The sequence below is a fragment of the Porites lutea genome, chromosome 1 (assembly GCF_958299795.1).
Source record: "Porites lutea chromosome 1, jaPorLute2.1, whole genome shotgun sequence".
Lineage (NCBI taxonomy): Eukaryota > Metazoa > Cnidaria > Anthozoa > Scleractinia > Poritidae > Porites > Porites lutea.
Genome location: NC_133201.1, coordinates 52,634,056 through 52,647,913, shown reverse-complemented (window position 1 = coordinate 52,647,913; position 13,858 = coordinate 52,634,056). Strand labels below are relative to the sequence as shown.

The following is a 13,858-nucleotide window of genomic DNA, read 5'->3' as shown; positions in this document are numbered from 1 at the left end:
ATTACACACAAGGATCAAGAACGATTGACATCTAAATCGAGGCCTGGCTATTTTCTTTTACAACACTACAGAAATTCCGCACAGTAAACAACGTTGGGATGTTGTATTGACAAAATTGAAAAATTTTCTTAACAAAATGGAAAAATGCTATTAAACAGAAAATGCTATGTTCAAGCAATAAACAGCCCGATCAAAATTAAATAAATTCAACTTCTGATAAATACTAAGACGAAAAAAAGCTTACAGTTCGTTTTAAGTCTTGCAGTGCCGGTCAAACGTTGGCCACGCCATCTTCACGCGTCCGCCAACTCCTCCAGTCTTAATAAAACGCCATGTGGTGCAGAAGCTGTTTCAGTCATAGTTTCAGTAGAACGCAAAAAAGTAACCAGCCAAAGTCCGTCGAAGAAACTTCAGATCCAAAGCAAACATAGACTAACGTAAATGTTCAAAAAGTTTGATGCTACAGTCAACTGAACGATTGAAATGTCGGTAGGTGTGGCCGGCAGCTGATTCTAAACTTTTCAAGCGGAAGAATTACTTGAGAGTGGCAAACAGGAGAGCGACGGCCATCGCCAAAACGGATGGAGCGAAGTTAACTGAAGAACTTGTTGGTCCAGTGGTCGAAGGTTCGGACGACGAATGGGTAGCAGAGGAAGATGGAGCAGCAGCGACTGCAGTGGCATTCATTGAGGAAGTTGGCATGACATAAGTTGAGGAAGCAGCCATCATTGTCGTCGTTGCACTGGTGTAAGCCATAAACACAGCGAAAAGGACGACAGCAAAGAGAAACGCTAAGTACTTCATTCTTGCTTTCAGGTGATAAGAATTGGCTCAAAAATTATCTCTTAGGACAGCCTCAAGAACAAGACACACCGCTCCTAGTTTTAGCCACAGCAAAGTAAGGCAAGGTAAGCCCACCTTCGCATAAAATACTGCGTAAGTGACAGGACGTCATCACTTCTCACCTTCTGATTGGCTAATTTAAAACTACCAACGAATAGGAACTTTGCTTGCACGTGTTACTCACGCGGTGGGCCTCGATTTGGAAACGCGGCAGATGGACTGAAAGTGAAAATGGCGACACTGCTGATTGCCAAGGAGTATGGCTACGTTGTTCTTACCACTGTTTCGTCTGGGTTTTTAATGACCTACCTGGCGATGAACGTGGGGAAAGCAAGGAAGAAATATCGTGTTTTCGTACGTAGACTAGTTTATTGTTTTACTTCGTTGGTTAACTTTGGGGAGCATACTATTTCACGTTGGTCGCTGGTACTACAGCTTCTATTTATCTGTCATAATCGAACCCTCGTGTCTTTGGCCGGCCCATGTGGTTACCTGTTAAATACATATTCATTCCCCCCTCGCTTGCAAGTCGCTATTACATCTAGCCTACCACGTACAAAATACTAGTGAAAGTTCTCAAAAACTCAGTAGATAAGTTTATTCCCAGAAATTAAGCTAAATCCATGCTGAAAGAAAAAACTTACAATTTCTAGAATGTGTTTCGTCATTGTCAAGCAAAGCTTAATCCAGAGTTTGTTACAACTACGTAAAGCGAAGGTGCTCTGGTGTGTGTAATAATAATTTATTTATATATTTTGTCTCAGCTATGGAATTTTCCTTACCAAATTTGGTAGTGAGCATTGTTTTCTTTGTTAGACTTGAATGTACCCACGCCGGAGATGTTTCTTTTATCACTTTGTCCGAATTTAGTTTTTTTCATCATATCCAAACGTTCATCGCCCTTTCCTAGGACTGTCTTACCTTGCAGGCAATCTTGCAATGTTTTTTTCTTGCTGCTGTCGTTTATGTTTTGCTTGATGCACTAAGAGTTTCATTGGGCATTGTATCTGGAACATATTTTTGATATTTGTCACCTCTAGGAATTTCTTCACCTAAAATGAATATTACATCATTTGTGCCAAAACTAAGTGCAGTAGCATAGCTCCACTATCCAAACAGAGCCCCACAGTTTCTTCTGAACTATCAAGTGTAATTTCAGTGAAAGTTTGAAAATTTGAAGTCTCAAAGGCCAAAATTTTTAAAGGAAAGTATTAACAGCAAGTGGAATTTCCAGAGGCTAGAGGGTTTCAAACAAATAAACCCTCCGTGGGGGGAGTATGGATTTTTTCAGGAACAACACATTTTTTAACAGAGAGTAGTATCTTTCAAGTCAAAAAGTAACTTATATAAATTAATGTTATAAAATATATTATTTAATTATTATGCAAAATTTGTTAAAAGTAATATACCAAAGGAAATTCTCTAATCTAAACTTCCACCTGGAGTTCCTTGAGTTTTCCTGAGAGAAATATTCTTTTTTTTCTGATTCAAGAAAAAAAATCAGTTTTCATTTTTTTAAGAAACAGTATTAATAAAACTATGACATTTAATATTAGGCAAGTCTGTAAGAGTGTAATTCAAATATTAGGTAGAAAGATCATATTCTATTGATGAGTCCAATCTAATTTTGTGAAAGGTGTTTCCCCTGGGCCTGAGAATTGTGGTTTGCAAAGTTGCAGTTGATTTTTTTGTTGGCTGTCACAGTTAGAGTTTATGGGGACTTCTGAATCTCTACCAAAGTCACAGTGTAGATCTAAGTTTTAGTTTGTTGGACAAGTCCGATCAAATTGATCGGAGTTGAGTTGTTGCGTCAGGCATTTTTCGAAGGAACGAGAGTTGAGATACAAAATGTTTGGTGTAGTTGTACTTTTATTACAATAACATTGTATTTTTGATGTAGTATTAAAATTAATACTATACAAAATACATTTTCATGCAATGTTGTACCCTGAATTTTATTGATTTGCTGCGCTGGCATTCCAATAAGCTGGTGACTCTTAAACATGTATGACTCAGTTCTAGAAAAACAGACTATTCTTGGTTCTTTACAAGAAAACTATAGATTTTTTTAAATCAAAGTGCAATATTAAGGTATTTACATTTATGTTCATGACGTGACCTTTCAAATATCACCTCACTGAGAATGTGCTGATTTATAACAAATTTCTTACTTTTTATTGTTAGTCCGGAATATCCCTAAATTTAAGGACAGGGCCAACTGGTCACCCGACACTGTTCAACCAATGAGAAGGCGCACTTGTGTTTATCAGAACATCGACCCAGTGATAAAAAGTTTTTTTCACAATGGCGGACAGAGGCAGACAGATTTTAACATAAGCTTACAGTACTTGTCTAGGTTTCACATTATTTCAAAGAAAACATTTGATGTAAGAGAATAAGAGAATTATTCATTGAAAGGAATCGTTGGGGTCTTTGAATATTCTGGACCGATCGCAGAGATCATGGCTTCACTGGCATGGCTTACAAGATTTTTGATAGAAGCAAACTGGTCCCGTGTAAAAATAGCCGTAGAGCCAGTGTATGAGATCGTAAAAAACAGGAATGGTACCACTTATTAACTTCTACAGGAGAAGAATAAAAGAACCAGTCATCATAACAAGAACAAAAAGTAGATCAAATTTTATTAATTTTTGTTGTTTGTTTTTTTGTGCGTGTGTTCTTTCGTGTTGACTTCATGCCTCTCATGCTTTCTTTACTTGCTGTCAGCTGTTGCTGTAGTACCTGCAAGGGTTTAATTTCAACCCAGATTATCAGTGTTCAATGAGTAGCAAAATACATCATTCACAGTTGACATTTGCTTTCTTTCTTTGATTTTTTTTAAACTGTGGATAAACATATGGAGAATCCAACAGTAACACTTAACTTTCTTTCCACATTTGGTGAATTTCAGAAACAAGGCGGTTAGTATCTACCTTGTGCTTATGACCTTTAATTTTATCCTTGCAAATTCGGCAAAGTGAGGGGAGAGGTTGGACGTGAATATCTATTTTAAGACTTATAAGCTTACCTTGAAAAGAAAAAAGGCAAAGCCTTGTGTTAATGCAAAAAAAAGTAACAACACGGCTCTTAGTCAATCTGCCTTGTCTGAGTGAAACCCAGGAGTGGAATAGGTAATTGATTCGCCGTTTTCCTCAAAAACAACAGCTCCATTACTTCACAAGTGTCCTTAAATTTGGGGATATTCTGGACTGATTATTATTGTTTGAATTGGTTTAACTTTTTCCGTGTATATTATTGCATATACAATTTTCTGTTTACCAAGAGACTTACTTGTACGTCTTGTTTTGCATGTGGTTTGAGTCCTTTCAGCAATAATGGGCTCATTGGGTAATATGGTGTTTTCTAGGATTAAAGACTTTGTTTTTTATTTGATGGTTAGTTTTGACCGGTCAAAGCTTTCTTGTTTATTATTAGGGTGAACCTTTAACAAGGCTGTGCTCAAATGGCGCCCGGTCACCTGAGGTGACTAACATTTAGCTTCGGGCGACTGAAAAAAAGTTCCCGGTCACCTGGCTGGGCACTCTTGCTTCTGGTGCAGTGTTCAGTTAAGTGGGCAGAAAAATTTAACATACTAGTGTTGGCTTGTTGAGTCAGAGTTTACTAAACCTTACAGAAAATGTTTTTACGAATGTTGTAGGAAGGAGACGGGCGCGTGTCGATGTTCAAAGGACGTTCTGCATGATTTCATGTGTAACATAATCCATCACTTTGAATGTGACAAGCGGCACGGGTTTCGATTTGTACCCCTTCTTAAAGTAATTTAAATTTTTTTTTTCAGGTAGAATGGTTCATTTGGTACAGTTTTTAGGAGAAACTGTCAATACTTTTCTGACAGACATAGAGTGCGGCTGGCGAAGCAGAGTAATTTATTTTTGTATAAAACAGAAGTTGCTGTATTGACCAGTATGCAAATGTCATGTTTTTACGGTTTATGGCTGCTTTGTCTGCTTGGTTAAAACATAACTTATGATTGTTTTCTTCTCTTAACATAAGATAATGAAATACAAGAAGAAAAGATATGATTGTTCTGATCGTTTTTATTGTTGTTTTACAAACAGGGCAGTTCCACGTTGTCTTGCCATTTTATGTATCGAAAACTAAATTCACATGCATGCATATAGGCTAAATTTAGCAGCCCAAAAAAATAAACAAAAACATGGAAAGAAGAACTGGTTTACGCTTCAACAGTATCCACGAAAATCTCAGTTATCCTAAAAGATTCACTGATAATACAGAAAAGAAAATAAAAGATGACTTATTTTTTATTAAAACAATAAGTTTGGGGCCGCGGTGGTTTCACAGAATTTTTCACCGGAACTTGAGTTCGATCTGCCACGTATAAAGGCCGATACACACGAGGGATTTTGCTCCCGGAGCAAAGCTCCTCCGTGTGTACCAATGATTTCATTGGTCTACAGTGTACTTCATCCTCGGGAGCAGAATTCCCACCCCGCAAAATGCTCCACGATATTTAACCGGTTAAATATTTGGGAGCAAGCTCCCAGGGCAAATTGAGCAAACTTGAAAACTCTCCCTCGTGTGTACTGACATGAGCAAAATGAGCCTGGAGCATGCTCCGGGAGCAAAACCCCTTGTGTGTATCGGCCTTAAAACTCCGTCACATTATATTTCATGCCGCATTGATTCACCTTTTGACAATTTATTTTCAAGTTTAGTATTACTAGTAAAGAGCACAGTTTTCCTATGTTTGACCCAAGGATCTTAATGAACTTTACATAAACCTGCTGAAATTTTTAACTTTTTCCTCTTCAAAACCTAAACAATTCGGTGGCATTGTTCGTGTTTCTGGTTTTAACTCTGAATGGCACGAAAACTTTCATGGGTTTCACAAGACAACATGCGGGTTTTGTGGAACCCAAAAGCTAAAATTACCGAGTTTGGTGATCACCAGGCCAGTAAGATTCGAGTGCGTACAAAATACTTCCTCATCAGATGTACTCAGGCGACCAACTTGAGAGGCCTGGGCACCCCAGCTGGAATGGTTCGGGCTCCTCAAAATTTTTATTCAGGCGACCAACTTTGAGGTCTGGGTGCTTTAACTAAAATGCTTGAGAGCCTGAAAGGCTCCCTGAAATTTTCCTTAGAGCACAGCCTTGTTTTAACTGTCTTCAATAGATAAATTATTAATTTTGTTTTATTTTTGTCTTTTCAGAAGGACTGTTTTATATTTTTCATGGGTACATGTATATGTAGTCTTTGTATAAAATTTCCATCCTTACGTTATTCCATTGCAGTCATTCAACACTGTATTTCCCCTGAGGCTGAATTTCAAACCCTCTCCTAACTTTTCGGTTTGCTAAGTTGTACCCTGTACATGTATAAAGTTCCTTACAGGTGTTCTGTTTCAGTTAGTCAATATTTTTGTACAATATGCATACTGAATATTGACAGTAATGATTTAAATCTAAAATTAAGCTTTACTTTTGACAGCTTCTTTTCCCATATATTATCTAAGCATACATTCAGCTATGTTACCAGGCTAGCTTCAAAGTCAACTTATTATATTGATAAGGTTAGAGCTAATATTATGGCAAATTTAATATACACTTCTCTGGTCCTTCTGTTTAGAATAATCTGAATGAAAACCTTTGCATTTTTTAAGGTAAACGATAAAGGAAAATTTTTTTTACTCTAAGATTTGATACTGGCTAGCATTGTTGGTTTACGCTAAGCTGAAAATGCAATAACAAGAGTTGTGTTTTTACACATACACATGTAGCAAAAGTGAAAGCAGCTTTTGACATGGAGCGTCAGATACCAAAAGAGAAACAAACTCTCCTTACTCCTCCTTCTCCAAACCATAACTATCTACCTTTTTATTAAAAGATAACTCCATGTGAGTCTACTTTATCTCTTTATCTGTATTTGTACACTTTTTGTAACATTATGGGAATTTGTAAAACTGGTGTTACTGATAGAAATGTGTGGGGGTGTAGGGTGGGTGTGTAGATGTCTGTATTCTTGCTAAGTAGGCACTTGTGTTCACTGTTAATCTGTATAGTTGCCTTGTCTGTAATTTCTTACGGTGGCCCAAACTGTCACGGCAAAACCAAAAACCTCATGGCAAAAACAAAAACATCACAGCAAAACCAAAAACCTCACGGCAAAACCAAAAACCTCACGGCAAAAACAAAATACCTCACGTCAAAACCAAATACTGCAAGACTAAAATAGCTTTGGTTTTGCCATGGGTATTTGCTTTTGCCGTGAGGTATTTGGTTTTTGCTGTGAAGTATTTGGTTTTGCCATGAGGTCTTTGGTTTTGCCGTGAGGGTTTTGGTTTTGTCGTGACGTATTTTGTTTTTGCCGTGAGGTTTTTGGATTTGCCGTGAGGTTTTTGGGTTTGCGGTGAGGTTTTTGGTTTTGCCGTGAGGTTTTTGGTTTTGCCGTGAGGTTTTTGGTTTTGCTGTGACAGTTGTGGGCCACCGTAATTTCTGCATAATAAAAATGCAATAAGCAATATAACCTTGTACATGCACAGTGTACAGTAGTTATCTGGTACGATTTTCTTTTGTTCTATTTTCTGTTTTCTTTCTTTTTTTCTTTATTATTCTTCCAAAAGTAATTTATTTTCGTTTTTTAATCTCTTTGTCTTTCATGTGACAAAACCCTAGAGAAAGCAATTTGATTATTGTAACTTCTCTGCTTATTTAGCTGTTGCTATTCTGAGTAGTTTTTTGCATGATCTAGTTAATTTATTCTGTTCCTGTAAACTCTCTTAACTTGGCAAATGAAATGGTTGTTGATGTTAAAATCAAAAGTATTTTTATTAATAATTATATTTTATTAATTTTTTTGCTAAAAGTGTAATGTATTGGAACTGTAATCACACTTGCTATTGCCTGATTATTTACATTATGCTGTCTTTTACAGTACCCAAAGATGTATGATGACAAGGAACCAATTTTTAACTGCATTCAAAGGGCACATCTTAACACGTAAGTTGGACTTCCTAGTTAAGACATCAAATTGGGTGGGAACATACTGTTCACGGGAAAAGAGTTTATTTTATTTTGCCATGATAAATTATCATTCAAGGGCATTACAATATCTTATCTTCCTCTTAAATTTCTGCATACTTTTCTCAAGAGGATTTTATAAAAGACAATAAAATATGCATTTCTCTGTCAGATCTCTCTACTGAGTGATAGAGAGGTCAATACATTAAGGCCGAGGTCTGATTTTTCCCTGTAATGACCAAGTGGACAAGGTTAAAAAGATATTTATTATATGGTCTTTTCATTATAGACCTGAGCCTGCAATCAACTTAAACCAACAACTGGTCAGCGGATAACTTTAAAATAACACGTCACCTTAATGAGTTGTACACTAGAGCCGGTGATAGAGTCATGTGACACTGGTCAACTGATACCCTTTTTGACAGCTGTCAATTGACCATAACAAGGATGTTTCTAAGGATGTCCACTATCAAGTTAAACACAGATTGTATATGCCTTGGACATCTAGCTAGCAATGCCCGGTTATTACAAGAAAACAGCCAATCAGAGCTGGCATACTTCTGTAGTGATATAATAAATACGGTTGAAGAGTGTATATGTACTGTACATGTATTATGTGGCTTATGACTGGTCTAACAATGGTAATTTTGTGTTCTTTTTTACTGTAGGGTTGAAATCTATCCCCAGTTCTTGTTTCTTCTGCTCCTTGGAGGCCTGGAACATCCAGTGAGTCAAGATAAAGCTATTCCTTACTGCACTCCCTAATGTACATTTCTATTATTTGACAGAGTTCGCAAATAGGCCAAATTTGGCGTATTTTACGCCAAAATTGTTCAGATGACTCCACTGACCATTGGCTGAAAAATGAAGCACCGCCAATTAATTTTGATTGATGACATTTCTTTCTTGGCTTGTCATAAGTTACAAACATGATGCTTCTGGTGAAAACTAAATGCATCGGCTATGGAGCAACACGTCCCTGCTAGTCAAGGATAGGAACATTGTAGATCCGACTCAGTTAGTAGCCAATAATCCAGACCAATAAAAAATTACCTTTTTTTAGTAGTCTAGTCTTTGTGCAAATTGTAATATTTTGCTCTTTTTGGAACACCAGCCTAACTGGCACATTTTGCCCGATGAGGGTAAGAACTGAAAAGCCACAAAGCAAACATACCATTATATTTAGAGTTACATGTACATTTATAATACATTAAATTTTCATGTGCATCACAATAAATGGAGAATGTATGTCAAAAACATCTATAGAACACTTATGTGACTGGAACAACTGGAACAGAACAGAATGAAAGTCAAGAAGCTACAAGCCTTAATGTAGCTACATATGTAGCTGTTTGCTCTGTCACTCCAAAACATTACGCCAAAATTGTTCAGCTGACTCCACTTTTTTAATCGGCCCAGCAAAATGGCCATACATTTCCTTATAAAAAAATCCCGTTAATGTGGTCACCCATTAATGCAGCTAAAGGCCACATTTTAAAATCCCGAACAGTAGAATCTCTTCTAAGTTCACCCCGTTAATACAGACACTTGTTCAAAATTTAGAAAATTAAAATACTTGTGATATGTCAGTTTTATTGACCTGTAGTACTCTGAGCCTGTTTTTGTACTGTTTTTAGACTACAGTACACATAAAGTGCACTTTCTGCGATTTTTTAGCCGTGTTTTAAGAGTGTTGTAATAAATAAATAAATAATAATATGTAGTGAAGGAAAATTTTAAGTAGTTTTTTTTCAATTTTTGTATGCTGTATCTGAATTCAGGTTGTTTATTAATGAGAACAGTTGTTCAAGAAATGCAAATGCAATATACGGTGTATTTGTCACAACAGCCCTCAAGTCACGAAATTTGAGCCTGCCCTGATAATACAGCCACCCTGTTAATACAGCCAAATGTTTTTGACCCATTGGTGACCATATAAATGGGGTTCCACTGTATACCTTTATTTACACTGTAGGATAGAGTAATGGTTTTCTTTGGTTATTTCAGGTTGTATGCTCTGTAGCTGGTTTAGTGTGGATCATATCCAGGCTGTTCTATGCTCATGGATATTACACAGGGGGTATGTATTTAGTGCGCTAGATTCATTTAGATCGAGCATGTACAGTCAGTCATCCATGCCTAATCTGCTCTGAGTGGTGGTTCATTAGAACCAAAACCCAGTTATTCTTGAGTTACACACATTGCAGGCATAAATAAAATAAAAAAATGAATAAGTTGCTCATTATCCTCTCCTCCTATTGGGCTTTTCAGGGGTCATGAACCAATAATTCGGGTTGCAAGGGATGGCGCAGTGGTGAGAGCGCTCACTTCCCAACCAATTTGGCCCGGGTCCAAATTCCAATTCGACCAGGAATAAGGTAGACACAGAACCACTTTGTGGACGTGTGACCTCCAAATCATTATTTTTATTTATTTATTTATTTAATTCAAATGGAACGTAATATGGTTAAGAATCCCAACTGGTAGGAGGTGAACCAGTTGGCTATTTAAAGCATGGCTGAGGATTTGAACTCAGGGCCCTTGGATTACAAGTCCAGTGCTCTAACTGCTCGGCCACGCTGTGTCCTCTTTGTAAATGGTTGATAAAGTTAGCAGGACAAACAGTTATTTAAAGTCTATCCCCTTACATTGGAAAAGCAGAAATTAAGCTCCAAACTTTTAACCAATCTGGTGCTTAGTAGCATGAGAAAACAGCCGACATTTCGTGATGCTACCACTGGTTTCCCTGTGTAATGATGCCTTAGAAGCAAAGATATAGAGGATATTACATGGGCACACGGAGATACGAAATTTCTCTTCGAGTGTTGAAGAGGCCATGTAATGTTCCATTTATTATATAAACACCAATGAACTGCCAAACCACTTCGTTTTAATAGGTGCCGGAATTTGTGAATCTTGTACAGTACTCTATGTCGAGGCTAACCCTGACCTCCTTTTTTTGTGTTTGTATTCAGTGGTAATTTTTAACCCAAGACTAGACTCATTGGCTTAAGGGTTAAATTTTAGTTATTTTTATTTTTTGTTTTCTCAGATCCTAAAAAACGTATGCGAGGTAGTTTTGGTTACCTGGGACTTATAACCCTACTGGGATGTACAGTGAAGTTTGGACTACGTTTACTGGGTGCTATTAGCACCTAAGCAGCAAGGCATCCTTACATGTTGGCCATCTCTCCATTAGGCCTTTCACTATAGCTCAGTAGCTAAGCAATATCTCTTGTTGAAGTCGGATCCTGTTTTTACAAATGAGCTCCTTTGTGAATCAGTGGTGGGGAGAGGCTATTGTTTAGAAAACAAAAGTAACTTTGTTTAGTTGAATTTAGAAGCAATATTATGTAGTGTACATGTAACTGTGAACAGTTTGAACCCATGGGTCATGTCATAAGTAGGTGAAGCATGATCATCTTGGTGAGTGTTGTCCTGAATTTGATTGCTGGCACTGTCATTCTGTACTAAACTCACCCACCTCCTCGCTTTGGTTTAAGTTCTGGACTATAGAGTGTTTTCACTCACGTGGCCAGCAATTATGCAAATTTCCTGGAACATAAGTAAAGTTTTTAGGTCAGAAAAATGTTCAACTCCCATAGGACTAGTTTGGAGACCAATACAGCTGCTGTTTCGTTGTTTTTAAGACACCAATATGGCACACTGTATTGTCACGTGAAAGTGCTCTATACATCATGACAGGAAAAAAGAGAGCTACAGTCAAACCTCGCTTTACAGACACCTGCTTAACCCGTTAAGCCCCAATATCCACATACAAATTCTCCAAACCGATCTCTATACATTTCCTTTAAGAATTAGTTAAGAGAATTTGATTAAAGATCAAAGTATTTTCTCTTAGGTGATCATTTATTAATTCTCATAACCTCATCTCATGATGACGTATGGATATCTTTAGGAGAAAATTGCTGTTGGTCACTATTGGGACTTAAAGAGTTAATATAAAAGAAAGTCCTTACATTTTCTCCATGTTTAACCCTCTTTGTGCATACCCCATTAATATAGACACTTTCTAAGCCCCATCATTGTCGGTATTAACGGAGTTTGACTGTACTAAATTGTGCAGTAATGCCAAATTAACCATTGTGGTACACACATGAATCTGCTCCTACTTGCTCGTAGTAATCATTAAAACAGGGAAACAAGATTGTGTAGTTCTTTACCAAAATGCAGTCAGTCAAACTGAAAATTAAAGAGGATTTCAAAACACCCCTGGCCTGGTCTTTTGTGTCATCATTTTGTAGTAATTTTATTATTATTCAGTTTCAGCCTTGGTTCAGATTTTACTTTTCTTTGAGTCAAGGGTAGAATTGAACCACAAACACTTGAATAATGAATTCGCATCTTGCTCGACAAAGTTTCGTTCTTTTGTCTTTTCTTTTCTTTTTGTTTATTTGTTTCGACAGCTCTGTCGTGAGTTTCATAGGACGTCACCAGGGGATGAAATATCTTTTTAGTGGGTCAAATCTTTCTTAGATACCGTTTGGTGTGACTTTGGAACCTTTACTGGTTTTAGTGAATTCTAAGGGTGTTTCGCTCATAAGTAGAATATAGAATAGAAGGCAGCTAAAAAAGTGCTGGATAGCCTGCGTGTAGGCGTCTCCTATCTCCTTTGTTGCATGTGTGCATTCTCGTCCTCAGAGCCTCCTTTCTCCGCTCTTATCCGGCGAGGCCTGAGCTCGAGGATCTGCGGACGGAAATATCATCGCTCTTTGGGTCCATCCGCTTCTTGTCCTCTCTCGTTTAAGTAAGCTCCGCCACAGACGGAACTAGGGTAAATCTCATGAACAGCGCATTTGCTATTCGAAGCGCAACGCGAAATCCTGGGCCCCCATCCGTGTACCATTATTCGAGTACGCGCCGTGATTAGCCTGTTAAAAAACCATTATCAGTCTGCCTATCACGTTGAAGGGAAATTCGAAACGCATTTCTGCCAATTCGTTGATATCGGCGCTGGTCGGCAGACGTTGCTTACCTGAGTTAGATTACGTCTGCGACTTAGGGCAGCTCTAGACTACGAGTTACAAGTACTACCTATTTTTTCCTCAGGGATAGTACAGCCAGCGAAACGTCAACGCGCGTGAAAATCACCCCACACAAGAAAGGCGAGACGCGGCGGAGAGAGAGAAAAATTTTTCTCTCTCGCCGCCGCGTCTCGTCTTTCTCGCGCGGGTTGATTTTCACGCGCGCTCGCGTGGGCATGGAAAAAAAAAAAAGAAAGGGAGACAGAGAAATCCCTTGTGACTAGGCTGCCGGGCCATCATAGCTCAGCTTTGTCGACTACGTGAAGAGGTCGAAAGCAACTTTACATTTCAGGCCTGATTTGGTGTCGCAGTTGTGTTTTTTAACTTTATATTAGGGACGGACCATTAGAAAAGCTGTGGAGGAGGGGTTGGCCGGGGAAGTTCAAATTGAAAATATTAGAGCAAGGGAAAAAAAAAAGAAATCATGCACACGGTGTAGCCCCAGAGAAACATTCCAACACCGGCACAAGAAAATTCATGCAAGGGAAATGTTAACGTGCAACTTATATTAGGGGGCGGCACTTCCTTCATTTTGGACTTTGTCAACACATGCTACTTATGCTAACGAGTTTTGATCGCCAAAACCAAGGCAATTAACAATTGAGCCCAATTACAACACGCCCGATAATCAATCACGTTCACATCTCGAAGGAAACACGTGCAACCGGCACAAAGCGCGGCAAAGTTGTGTCAGGTTTCTAATTGGATGAGAAAACGGCGCGAGAGTTACCAGCCAATCAGAAAGCATGAAAGGGCAAGATTAAAGCTTTCTCGAAACTTTGAACTCTACATAGCAAACACAACATTTTCAGATCTCTTTATTCTAATGATCACGTTCTTGGATCTCACTAGTATCAGTTTTAACTTTACTATTAAGACATAACAAACTTAGGGAAAGTCTCATCCGATCGTTTTGATTCTCAGACTTTTATTTTAGAAAAGTTTCTCGAACGCGTTCTAGAAGTACCT

General features: G+C 38.0%; 1 protein-coding gene across 1 annotated transcript; it reads left to right on the top strand.

Moving 5' to 3' along the window:
• Positions 1-1,036: 1,036 nt before the first annotated feature.
• On the top strand, positions 1,037-12,074 carry LOC140921954 (glutathione S-transferase 3, mitochondrial-like). Its single transcript, XM_073371970.1, has 5 exons — positions 1,037-1,197; positions 7,759-7,823; positions 8,513-8,570; positions 9,852-9,924; positions 10,897-12,074. The coding sequence occupies exons 1-5, from the start codon at positions 1,075-1,077 to the stop codon at positions 11,001-11,003; spliced, it is 426 nt and encodes a 141-aa protein (XP_073228071.1). The 5' UTR covers positions 1,037-1,074; the 3' UTR covers positions 11,004-12,074.
• The last annotated feature ends 1,784 nt before the right edge of the window (positions 12,075-13,858 follow it).

What these genes read in the sequence shown, in the direction of transcription:
- LOC140921954 (XM_073371970.1), top strand. Translation starts at nt 1,075, where the DNA reads ATGGCGACACTGCTGATTGCCAAGGAGTATGGCTACGTTGTTCTTACC. An exon ending in GGAAGAAATATCGTGTTTTC is followed by an intron (nt 1,198 to 7,758) that starts GTACGTAGACTA and finishes TGTCTTTTACAG; the next exon opens with TACCCAAAGATGTATGATGA. An exon ending in TTGGAGGCCTGGAACATCCA is followed by an intron (nt 8,571 to 9,851) that starts GTGAGTCAAGAT and finishes TGGTTATTTCAG; the next exon opens with GTTGTATGCTCTGTAGCTGG.